Source organism: Mus musculus, chromosome 10 (assembly GCF_000001635.26).
Source record: "Mus musculus strain C57BL/6J chromosome 10, GRCm38.p6 C57BL/6J".
NCBI classification, from domain to species: Eukaryota; Metazoa; Chordata; class Mammalia; order Rodentia; family Muridae; genus Mus; species Mus musculus.
In genome coordinates, this window is record NC_000076.6 from 93,196,750 (window position 1) to 93,209,916 (window position 13,167).

Consider the following 13,167-nt stretch of genomic DNA (forward strand, 5'->3'; position numbering starts at 1 on the left):
GTCAAATTAGGACTTACTCAGTTTTTCCATTTCTGATTTTGAATTTCTGATTTTGTTTTATAAGCTCTATAAAAGGCTATTTTTTCAAACTTTGTTTTTTTTTAAGTGTTTGCCCTTATTTAGAATTTACATAATTACCTCAGAACTCATAAGAAAAATACCAAGTGTTTTTAACTAGGTTTTTATAGGTAAATATTTGCAAACCACTACTGCAAGTACATAAAAATGAAGAAATAAAATCATGCACGTGGTTCTGGCTATTAATCTGTTTTTTTAGTAGCCTCTGACACATGCTAAATTTGTGTGGTGGCGAGCAGGAGTCCTACAGCCTGGAAACTGTTTGTTCTTTGCTCCATCCCTCCTTACATTGTGCCAAGAGAAAGTGTAGCTGGGAGAAGTAGGGGTTGGAAGGACACTCAAGAGGGCCTTGTCTTCTTTTCCTCTCACTGCGTGGCAGCCTCAGAGCTACCCTGGCAGGAGCAGAGCGGCAGTTGGTTCCACTGCATGTCCATTGACCCATCCTCATCAAAGCGTAGTTAGCATGAGCTCGTCATGTGCTCCTCAGATTGCTGCATGTGGCTACTGCTGAGCCCCTTGGCTTGAGCTCTTGGCTTCTCCTGTCCTGCTCATTCCTTTCAGAGGTTCAGTTCATAGGCTTTGTGTTTCAAGGCTCTGAGTTGTAATAATTCCAGCTACGTCCTCTTTGTTTCTTTCAGCTCTGTGCGATCCCTGCTTCCATAATAATCCATCTCTTCTCTTTTTCCTTTTCAATTCTGCAGTTCCTGGTTAGCAATTTACATTAAATTCTTGGGGCTGATGAGATGGCTCAGTAGGTAACGGTGCCTGCCACCCAGTCTGATGCCCTGAGTTCAGTCTCAGAGATCCAATGGTGGAAGGAGAGAAGTGACTTCTGCAAGTTGTCTTCTGACCTCCACACATGTGCCTGTTCACATACTCACACACACATCCACAAGTACACAAATGTAATGAAAATATAGAAGAAAGACTGTTGAATTATAGATGTGATGCTTGTCTTTTTATCAAAGCCTTAACTCATATACTTGTCAAAATAATATGGCGCTACCAACTTGAGTGCCGGAAACAATATGAAGCTGCCTTCATATCGTAGTTACTGAGGCTCTCCAGTATGGAGGCTTCTCTCTCTTCTGTTATTCAGCCAGGTAGGCTCTCCTGTGGGCCCAGAGGTGTCTGAGCATCTCATTTTCACGCTTCTGTTGTTTGCTCTTCTGTACTTCTTACTGCAAGGGTGGTTTGTTTGGTTTTGTTTCTTCTCTACCTAAGATCTATATACTCAAAGAGCACAATGAATTTTTTAACTAATGGGTGTGCTTGTAGATCCTTGTGAAGGGCAGAAGGTATCTGTTAATGGGATGGATCTAACTTTAACAGCTGACATCTAAACTTCCTCAGAGGTTGAATCCAAATCCTGATGTCATAAGTTGTATAAAAGCCCTCCAGACTCCACATCCCTGAGGCTTGACTGGGCCTTTCCACCTCCGTGGCTCCTGAGATCAAAGCTGCTCCTCCTCCTTACTGGCCAGTCCTCACCAGTTCGAGTAAGGTGTTCCAGAGAAGAGACAAACCAGTCTGCTGGGACACGGTCTGCTGGGACACGGTCTGGTCTGCTGGGACACGGTCTGGTCTGCTGGGACACGGTCTGGTCTGCTGGGACACGGTCTGCTGGGACACGGTCTGCTGGGACACAGTCTGCTGGGACACGGTCTGCTGGGACACGGTCTGCTGGGACACGGTCTGGTCTGCTGGGACACAGTCTGCTGGGACACGGTCTGCTGGGACATGGTCTGCTGGGACACGGTCTGGTCTGCTGGGACACGGTCTGCTGGGACACGGTCTGCTGGGACATGGTCTGCTGGGACACGGTCTGCTGGGACACGGTCCACTTTCTCAGGGTTTTGCCTGTTGTGCTTTACTTTCAAATAAGTCTTCAAGCTTGCACTTTCCGTTCCTCAGCACTGGGCCCACACTAACACTGTATTCTTTGCTGCATTTAGTACTTTTTGATTCGGAACACCCTCCTCCCCCAAGTGGTTTCCAGGTCTCAAAGTTATAGTAATTACATCTTGGCACATACACCTTTGCTGATTTCTCCATAACGATCTGGATTATAGACTTTAGTGTCTTTTGTGTTGACTCTGCGTTAAGATGGGTACCTCCATCTAACTATGAATAAAACAAATTTATAATTACTGTGTTAGCTTCCTGGTTTTGTTGCAGGATATTTTATCTATCTCAGGTTTATGTTGGCTCACTGTTTTGGCGATCTCAGTCTGTTACTGGCTGCCCTCTTCTTGGTGGCTTATGGTGAGGCGCTCCATCCTGGCCATAGAGTGAAAACAGCAGAAGAATGGTTGGTGCCATCCTTTGATAGCATGTCCTTAGAGACTCTCTCTTATCAGGCCCCACATCCTCTCAGTTCTGCCCCGTCCCAGTAGCTCAGTGGCTCTTTAATTGTTAGGCCTTTGGGGAACATTTAACAACCAAACTAGAGAAATTACTTTTCAGTTCCTGCTTTTATTTCTCTTGTTGGTCTGTTCTTCTTCCAACTAGATAACTTGAATCACATATTTTAGGATTTTAGGATTCAGAGGAGAACTTCTTTGAACATTTTGTATGTCTGATCAATATAATATATCCTCACTGTCATCCCCAGTGCTAGATAACAGACCAACACCTTCCCTATCCCAAGTGGCTCCTAACTACCTGTGTAACTCTACAAATGGGGGCCTGATGTTTGACTTCTGCCAGCATGACATGGCCCCTCAACAGACATATGGGAACACACATAATTAAATATAATAACCAAATCAAATCTTAAAGCAAAAAAAACAAAACAAAACAAAACAAAAACCCCAAACCACTGTTAAGTCAGTAGCCTGAGATTATAGTTGTTTAGCAGGATTGAAGAACATAAGCCTGTCCTTTTGACCTTGATTATTAAAGTATGTTTATTCCCTTCAGATTTTTAATCTCCTATTAATTTTTAATTATGCCCATCTATTCCCAGTATTTTATAAACTTATTACCACTGTTTTTTTTTTGATAATTTGCGCAGAATTATGGTAGTCACAGTTCATGGCTCATGATGTACAGTTACATGTTATGAAAATATCTTTTAGTCTTTTTCAGTCAATTAAAACATTGTGTACATTTATCTACTAAGTCAGTGGTTCTCAACCTTCCTAATGCTGTGACTCTTTAATGGTGTGGTGACCCCCCAGTAATAAAATTATTTTCATTGCTACTTTATTGCTGTGATTTTGCTACTATTATAAATAATAATCTGCAAGTTGAGAACTTCTGATCTAAGCAATACTTTATTTCTAGTTTTATGAAAGCATTATCAATCCAAGGTTCCATTTTGATAAGAGTGTCAATCCTGGGCAGGGACACAGTGTCTTAGTTTTCCCTGGCATGCTTTTCCTCAGGCTTCCCCTTCTCTTGCTCTGACAGGGCCCACAGATTAACCCTGTGTTCTTGGATGTGTTTCCATCACGGCTACCTTTTGATTTAGACCCCACCCCCCACCCCCGCCCCACACATACCCAAGTGGTTTCCCGATCTTGAAGTTATAGTAGTTAATCAGCAGTGGAGTGCATTTGATCCTCAGTACCAAGGAAAAGGAGGGGAGCTGTATCTTTGAGTTATGGCGGAGGAATTTACGTTTTATCAGACAGTAGTGTTTCACCATGCACTGTACGTGGTGACTGATTTTAAACTATAGGACGTAGTCATGAGAACAAGTATTTTAAAATGATTCTTTATCTTTCAGGAAACTCCTGGTTTTATGATTTTAAAATAACATTTTAAAAGTTAATTTTTTTTAAACATGTACTGGTGTTCTTTCTGCACGTATATCTGTGTACTATAGGTGTGCCTAGTACCCTTGAATGGTTGTGATCGGCAGCCATGTGGGTGCTGGGTGGGAATTGAACTCGGGTCCTCTGGAAGTGTAGCCTGTGCTCCTAACTATTGAGCTACCTCTCCAGCTCCTAAAGTCACTTTTTTTTTTTTTCAGAGTCAAAGAGGATTTGGCAAAATAGGTGTAGCCGGAGTACATTATTAAATGGAAAATTTGTTTCATTTATAAATGATGTTCCACTGTTCTCTGTCCATTTTTTCTTTTGTTTCTATCTGTGTATCAGGGTAGGGCACCCCCTTAAATAGTTACAATCACTCTTTTGGTTCTGTCAGGTGAGATGATGATGATGATCAAAAGCATCAGATGACTTTTCTAGATTATTCTCTGAATTCACTGAAACTAAGCAGCTGTTTAAAACAGAATCTCCTTTGTGGAGACTTACTGTCAACCAATTGATTAATCATCATGAGAACGTATCTTAAATTTGAAGATTTTAAAGTCAGATTTTAATTATATTTAAATTTTAACCTATTGACTAGTAAACAATATATTTGAAAATTTGCTTAAAGAAAATAATAAACTTCTTGTAGAACTAAAAACATTATCTTTTTAAGTTCTGAGGATTTGGGGTTGTGGTTTATTGAACTTACTGGGGGCTATGCTTTTAGAGAAAACTGACCCTTCTCCCAGGAGCTAAGACTTACCCTTGACTAGGGGCAGACCTGTGTTCTGCTTCCCTCTCCCCACTGGATCTTGGTCTGTTTTAGGCTCACACGGGTTTTGTGTATGGCGTCTCAGTCATCGGTACCATATGCATAGCTGCTCCGCTGTGTTCAGAAGACACTTTCCTTCTAGTCATCTACCTCTCCTGCCTCTTACTGCTCTTTCTGCTCCCTTTCCCACAGTGACTGCGGAGGGGAGGGGAGGGGAGGGGAGGGGAGGGGAGGGGAGGGGAGGGGAGGGGAGGGGAGGGGAGGGGAGGGGAGGGGAGGGGAGGGGAGGGGAGGGAAGGGAAGGGGAGGGGAGGATGGATGTTCTTCAGGACTGGACGTCTGCAGTCTCTAGTCTCTTACTCCCTATAACTTACTTACTTACCCTGCTGCTTGTGGACATGTACTGAAAACAGGCTTCTCTGATGACATGCTTCAATCAATGTCTATAATGATAGGTCATTGGGAGTTGATGTAATACTGTGTCCCCTTAGCAGAATAGTAGTAGTAGATTCCCTCCCAGAGTCTATGGTCGTTCTAGCCACAGATTCTTGGCCAGGTATGGGTTTCATGTTGTGGAGCAGGCCTTAAATCCAAGCTGAGTGGCTGGTTACTCCTAGGATATTCATGCCAGGATTGGATTCATGCACGTCTTGCCAGGCTGGTTGTTATTGTAATCCACACAGTTCAGTCCACCGGGCAATGCTGATGACTGTGAAACTAGCCAGAAAAGATGATGCTTCCAGGACGGCACCAGCTTGCTTTCTCCATATGGTTGGTGTCTTCAGCAATTTGGTCTTATCTCAAGACTTGGAGGATAAGCAAGAACATTGGCACTAGCTTGTAATGTTTGAAGGCCTTTGGGCCCTGGGCTGTGGGGACCCATGGCCTGGTACACGTGTGAAGGTCAAAGGACAACTTGCTGGACTTAGTTCTTTTCTTTTATCACGTGGTCTCTGGAGATCAAATTCAGGTCATCAAGCTTGGCTTGGTGGCAAGTGCCCTTACCAGCTGAACCATCTCACCAGCCCCAAGACATTTTTGGTTTTTGTTACATGGTTTTAATGCTGGGGTTTAGATACACCTATTTTCTTTTGTCTATTTTGAGGTAACTCTCGCATGTGGCATAAGGGTCCAACCTCCCCGAATTCCATGAGAGTGACTAGTTTTCCCAGCACAGTTGTTGGAAAGACTTGTCTTGATGGTTGGTTTGGGCTCTTAGTTCTACGGCTTAGGTGTATGTGTTTCCTCTGATGCAAGTATTACAGTGTTTGATTACTGCAGTGTTTCACCACTTTGTAGTAACAAGAATAGCCCTCTAATTTTCTAATACTTTTAGAGCATTACAATTATCCAGGGCCCTTGGAATGCCATATAAATTTTAGGGTATGTTCTGTTTTTGAAAAAACACCACTGGACTTTTGATTGGGACCATATTGAATATGTAGATCCTCCTTGAGCCATAGTTTTAATTGATTTGTCTTCTAGTCCATGAAAATGGGTTGTATTTTCATTTACATATATCTTATTGAGCTTTATTCAACAGTATTTTTTTAGTTTTTAGCATATGTGTTATCTCATTGCATAACTCGTAAGGATTTATCTTTTTAATACTATTTAAATTACTGTATAACTGTTTCCTTTTTATGTGTGAGTGTATGTGTGTGTGTGTGTGCTGTACATGCACATGTGTGGGCATGGGTGGAGCCATCTAGCTTGCTTTTTGAGAGAGAATGTCTCACCAATAAATATATCTTGTCCTGGACTTTTCTTCATTGTATTAATTTGTTCTTGGATGTTAGAGATCTACTTAAATTGTACTTTTTCAAGAGTAAGTGGATATTTCTGGAATATTTGTTCATTTTATTAGGTTACTCTCTGGTCCATAATTCATAGAATTTTATGTTCTTGTTGATTGAAATCAGTACTAATACCCTCATTTTTAAATTGTGTTTATATATTTGTATGTGGCACTTGAACTTGTGTGTGGAGGTAAGGGCGACCCTGAGGGTCTCTTCTTTCCTTCCCTGTGTGTGTCTGGGGATAAAATCAATCCCTTGTCTCGGCAGCAGGTCCCCTATGGACATGAGCCATCTCACTCTCTCACTGGTGTGTTTTCTAAGTCAGTGTAACATTTTCAAAGAACCCAGTTCTGTTCTGTGGTGTCTCCGCTCTGCTCTTACTGTGGCCCTCTACTAGTTAGTTTCCACTTTAATTGGATCTTTGCTTTCTAATTCCATAAAGTGTCCCATTTGGATACTAATTTGAGGTTTGCTTTTGATGTAGACAGTGCAGCTAGAAGTTTTCTTGATGCTTAGCTCTACACTGTAAGTTTGGGTGTATTGTGTTAGTGTTTTCATTGGTTTTAAGGTGTATTCTGTGGTCAGTTGTGAGTTCTGTAGTGTATTACTTAGGATTGTTTTGTTTTTACATATTTGTAAATTTTCCTTGTTTGATACCTAGTTTCATTTTACTAAATTCAGAAGAAGATACACACACACACACACACACACACACCTGCCAGGACTGTATCTCAGGAGTAGAGCCCCTGCCTCGCATGTATATACATATCCCTGGATCTGATACTAAAAAAGGAAAGCCATGTTTTCAGTCTGTTTTGTGGTCTTGAGGTCTGGTCTGCAGTGCGTTGTGTGAACCCTTGGGAAGAGTTAGTGTGCACGGTAGTTGATGAAGAATCCTGCACACGCCTGTCAGGTCATGTCTATTAAATGTGCAGCGTTTCCAAGTTCTGTCTCTTTTCGTGTGCTTTTCTAACAGTTGTAAGTTGGCTGTTGACATTTTCAGTTTATTGTAATTTTCCTTTTACTTTGCCCTGGAAGCCTTCCTTCCACTCTAGTGTGTGTGTGTGTGTGTGTGTGTGTGTGTGTGTGTGTGTGTGTGTGTGTGTGTTTTGGTTAGGCAGTTCTGTTGGGAGCAAATGCCTTAATCTCTCTCTAATTTCCAAAGTATAGTTATGTGGAATATAGTATTCTTGGTTAACATTTTCTTTTTCTTTCTAATATATAAATATGCTGTTCCTGTCCTCTTAATTTCTAATATATCACCAGCCTTTTATCATGTTGAGAAACCTTTGTGTAGATTAAGTAGCTTCATTCTGACTGCTTCAGGATTTCTTTCTGTGGGATTTCTATATTTTTAGTAAAGAAGTGTCCCAGTGTGGTGGTCTCTTTGTATTCTTTCTAGGCTTTGGATATTCACGTCTTTGTCGTTGGAATTGGGAAGTTTGAGGTCAACATTAATTTTTTAAAATGTATTTGTCTCCAGTTTTGCTGTCCTTCTAGAATTTTTAGGATCCTGGTATTCATGTGTGTACTTGTGTGACAGGGTCCCAAATGTCCCTTGTGCTCAGCTTTTTATTTTGCTTGCTAGAATTTCCTTCGTTGTTTGACAAAATAAATACTAAATTGTACTAGCGTAGATTATGGGTAAGTGGATCCTTCCCTGTTGTGTCTTATTACTCAAATGCACTACAGTAAGAAGTTATGTGCGCCCTCTCATGGATCTACTTAAGCCCACCAAGGTGTATTTAATGCTCTGTGTTAGCTTGTTTTCTATCTCTAAAGTTCCTTTTCTTGAAAAACAGGACACCCGTATTAATAATTTCCCACTTTCCATCCTTCCCCCAGGCCTTGGAACTTTTAGTTTTGTTTGCTTGTTTGTTTGTTTTTATGATTTTGTCTACAGTTATGAAGATATTTTTACAACCTTGTTTTCTTGCCAAATTTATATTTTGCATTTGCAGCATAACTCCATTTGGACTAACCACTTTGGAGGTGCTCATTAGCCACATCGGCCTATATTTTGGGTAGCCAAACTCAGTACTATATTAAAATGTAGCAGCTATATATAGTTGATCTATGTTATGTGTTATTATTTTATACTTCTTTGTCATTCTAGAACAATAGGCAAGATCTGTGACCAGTAAACTTGAAAAAATGTTGTGTCAGGGTTCCACAATGACACTATATAGTTGGACAGACACAAGGGACCATATGACTACATTAGAGACATGGTGGCTGAAATATTGATAGGCATTTGATCTGGCTTGAGGGTTGGCTTTGAGTGGTGCCTAGCATGCATGAGGTACTGGGTTTGATCTTCAGCACTGAAATGATTTCCTGTTGTGACTTAGTCTCAAGTATATAGAAACACTCATCACACATGCAGTATTCTAAGGGCTTACAGATTTTCTCTCACAGATGAGGTTCTCTGCAGACAATGTAGGGTTGATGTAGTACCCAAGCCTGCTTAGTTATTCCTCTGCTGGGTCTGGCACTGCTTTAACCTTAGAAAGAAGGGCTTCTGTAATGCTGGCTCTTTTGTTGTTCTTGTTCCTGTCATTTGTCTTCTGAGAAGGCCTCACTCTGTAGCTCCAGTCTATCTGTGAGGCCCATCCTGTCCAGGGCCTAGCATCTGCCAACCTCCCAGCTGCTAAGACTATAGAGAAACAAAACGGTAGTTGGAAGTAGTGTATTTTACCTTAAATAAGACGTAGAAGCAGATGTCCTGAATTAGTTACTGTCGGGGTAGAGCTATTCGAAAGGTGCAGCTACAGAAGTGAAGCTGATACTTTTAGGATGACAGGTACATGACATTTAGGATGTGTCTACAGCTGGCACGTTTAGGATGTGTCTGCAGTTGGCATGTTTAGGATGTGTCTACAGTTGTCACATTTAGGCCATGTCTTACAGTTAGCATGTTTCTTTGGGATTGAGTTTAGCATACTGGGCTGCTTCCCATTGACATCTTATACTGCCTTGGCTAACGCACACCAAAGCCTCCATTTTGCCTATGATGGAATAACTAAGTGAACTGAAGTCCTGCTGAAACTACTAGGAATGCTGGGAGGTGGGGGTGGGGGCTTGAGACAATTTTGGAAGTATATAAGCCTGTCCAAACTTGAGATTCAGGAGGGCAGGGAGGGAGACGCTGTATTTCTGGTGTTGGTAAGTTAGTTAACAACCTTTAAACTGTTCTCTGTGGGAGGATGAAGCTGAACAGGGCTTAAAAACGAAAAGCAACTAGGGACAGTGCAGAGCCTCAACTGCCCTGTCTTTATTTTTGTATATTTTATTTTTAATATTTTACATATTTATATATGTAATCATTACCTATTTTACTTAACAGCTTCCGCTGCTGTTATTCTGCGTTAGATTTACAGTTGGAGTCCCTTGAAGGACCTTACCGTAGAAGGGACAGTAATGTGGGAGTGAGTGCAACTCTCAGTGTCTGAGCTCAGTCCCCAGCAGTCTCTGTCCTTCATTGGATTGTGCTCTACTGCTGACCTGCTTCTGCTTGGATATCCAGTTAGGGGAATAAGTAAAGCCTCTGTAGAGGAAGATAGCCACATCTGGAACCTCTGCATTCCTCCAGCTTCACCTCGTCATTCACGTAGTGTCTGACAGTCAGTAAAATACTGCTACCCACACAGCAAGAAGAGAAAAACGTCAGCCGCAGAAACAGGTCAATAGGTTAGACAGACGGTGGGGTTAGAGACAGGAACTTTAAAATACGGTGATGAGTATGTTCATGAAAATAGACGCTGAAGCTGAGAATTTCACCAGAGAACTGGAATCTATAGAAAAGAATCAAAAGGGGGTTCTATAACTGAAAAAATGAGCAGCACAGCAAGCGGGTGGGTGGAGTCACGGGCTGGACACAGCTGAGAAGGATGGACGGTAAACTGGACCGTAAGTTCATAGACACTCAGCACAGACTCATCCCAAGCTATGCCACGGTTGCTCTTTAGACTCCCTAAGCCGTGTGTCTTAAGACTGGAGTGTGGAGATAAAGAGAAACTGTATTAGATTGTAGTTGTAATACTTGACTTTAAATGTGTGTTGCTTCGTGTTTTATTATGGTGATGGTTTTTAAATTACAGTAAATGCCTACTGGGTAGTGATCAGATACTAAGTTATCAGTTCTAAGTTTGTATTTGTGTTCTCCAGACTTTGAGCAACAAAACCTTTCTATGAGTCACTTGTTGAGCAAACCTAGGGTAAACCGTTAGGATGAGAAATTGAGCAAAACACAGACGGAGAACAACCACAGCTGGGTTTATTTTAGCCTCGGGTTAAGGCCCTTGTTTTTATTTAGGATAGTTTGCAAGGTGCTCTGGTCAGTTTGCTTATTACATGTAGGTAGGTCATAAAGAGCAGACACTAAGGTAAATGACCGAGTTTCTTAGGGGGGCAGTTGCCTTGTTTTTCAGTTAGTAAGGCTCCAATGACAGGGAAAATACTGCCAGTAGCATTTGACGTCGTATAAGTTGTAACATGCATCCTGATTTCAGAAATGTTTTGAATTGAAAGAAAAAGCTAATATTAGTCTCACCTCTGAGTCTTTAGTTCTTTTGCTTGGTATTTGATGGTTCGCTGAGGGAAGGTCTTTGAGCATTTTCCTACCGTGAGAATGGGATAGGCCACGGATCTGACTGGTTCTGGATGGTGGTTGAGACCTGTGCCTGGACCAAGTCAGAGTAACAGTCGCTCTCAGAGTTTGCAGGGGGCATGGTCCAGGGACTTTCATCCCTTCTGATCTCGTCGTTCTTAAGGGCTCACTGTTGAATTCCATAAAAAGTGTGACCCTCTGTTGATGACAACTAAATAGAGCATTAATTAGACTATATCTTTTTAAGCAAAAAGTTTAGATTCTGTGATGTTTGCTGGAAATGAGAATCCCTTAATTCCTATTTTGAAGGTAAACTCTAAACCTAGAGTGATATTTTTCTTCAGCAATAAAATATTTAAAACTAATGTTTTTTGTTTGTTTGTTTGTCCTTTACCTTCAGAATTTTTCAAACCACATCCAACTGATAGGATGAAAAAGTTTAAGAGGAGACTGTCCCTCACGCTCAGGGGAAGCCAGACGATTGATGAGTCGCTGTCAGAGCTGGCTGAGCAGATGACCATAGAGGAGAGCAGTAGCAAGGACAACGGTAAGTAGCTGGGGGAGACTCAGTTACCTTACCAATACACTCAAGGCTCCTCTGCAGATATGCTGACCATGGCAGTTTTGTTTATCTGTGGTTACTTGGAAACAGGAGACTGACCTGAATGTGCTTGGCTGATGGCATGTCCTGGTCTCCTCCCAGCCTGCAGCATACTTGGTCACCTACTCCCAGGAGTGCCTTTATGTTTTTACTAGTTCTCCGGTTCTCATGCTATAAATTTATACCAGTTGTTAAGTAACTATTGGTAAATTATCATTTAAATATTTGTATTAAATATCCTGAGTTAATACAGGATAGTAAGGTTGTAAGATTCCTGTTTGTGGCTTTATTATATATAGGCTAACAGCATTCTAGATCTGTATTGACTGACTTTATAGATTACAAGGATCATCAGATGAGGGAGTTGGTTGTTTTCTTATTTTATGTACCATAGTATGTCCATTGTACTGAGAACTCCTATGATGGAGACAAAGCCATTATCTTTCATTTGACAGTTCTTTTTACAATACAAAGTAGTAGTGTACAAATTTTAATGTAACAATTTAAAGAGGTTATTAAATTGAACTAAAATGTAAACTGGTAAATGTTTTTAGAACACTGTTATATACTCAAAGCCAAAATAAACCTAGGAATGTCCTAGTGATCAGGAAGGAGATAAAAACAGCCAATAATAAGCCATGGTTTTCAGTGTCTGCGGAGCTCCCTTGTCTGAGCTTAAAAATCTGGTTCGAGATCTCTGGTGGTGGTCAACGCGTGCTCGCTTGCTTCATTGCAGGGGAAGGCTTGTGGTGTGAGAGACGCATGGTTGTGCAGGTTAGCAGTCATGGTCTGGGACCGTGGATGCCCTAAGGCACTGTAGTACTGCTTCACCCACAGTGGGGGGAAGTCAGTTTATCCTACGCAGGTTTCATAGACCTTGCCTTTCTTCCTCAGACATCATTGTTTGCTGAACACTGTCCATCTTGTTGGCAGAGCCAAGGTGGCCTTGCGTCTGTTCTCGTGGTCTATCTTGGTTTTGTAATGTTTTCCTTGATGGTCTGGGTTTTGACAAGAGCAGAGAAAAATGAGCTCAGTAAGAAATTCAAGACAATATTTGGTTATCATTCTATATGCAGGGCAAAATTTATATTTGTCTCAAGTCTTGAAGATGATTTTGTAATATTTAATCCTCTTCTAAGAGAATCTGCTCGATACATGGAGCAGAACCCTGCTATTCTCAGATTCCCATTGAATTCTTGGTGGCAATAATGGCTGACTCCAGCTTGCTTATTCTTGTGCTAGAAATTCTGACCAACATGTTTGCCAGTGATGTTTAGAGATAAAAGAGGCACGGTGTCCACCATGGTAGGTGGTTTTTGGAGCACATTCCTCTGAGTATTTGATTACCAGACAAACGTTTTTATTAAAACTGAGTAATGGATGATACACTGACATTTTAGAACTAATTAACAATTTAGTTCTAATTGGATGTTTTCTGGAATATTTTGGTAATTATCTTAAAACATGGTTAGTTTATAACACATGGTGAGATGTTAAAAATATCCACTATTTTGAAAATAGTGTAAGCTGTCTATTTGTGACAG

At 41.2% G+C, this 13,167-nt stretch overlaps 1 protein-coding gene across 9 annotated transcripts in view; it reads left to right on the forward strand.

The window, feature by feature from the left end:
- Cdk17 (cyclin-dependent kinase 17) overlaps positions 1–13,167 on the forward strand; it is a 90,219-nt gene that overhangs the window by 35,874 nt on the left and 41,178 nt on the right. For 5 of the 9 annotated variants that reach the window (NM_146239.2, XM_030245085.1, XM_030245086.1 and 2 more), the window contains one exon: positions 11,423–11,569. In NM_146239.2, coding sequence (NP_666351.2) covers positions 11,452–11,569 — 118 coding nt within the window. In that variant the 5' untranslated portion in view covers positions 11,423–11,451. Of the gene's footprint in view, positions 1–10,242; positions 10,323–11,422; positions 11,570–13,167 lie in introns of those variants that run through there. The other 4 variants (XR_003948686.1, XR_003948687.1, XM_030245084.1 and 1 more) reach the window with 1 other exon arrangement.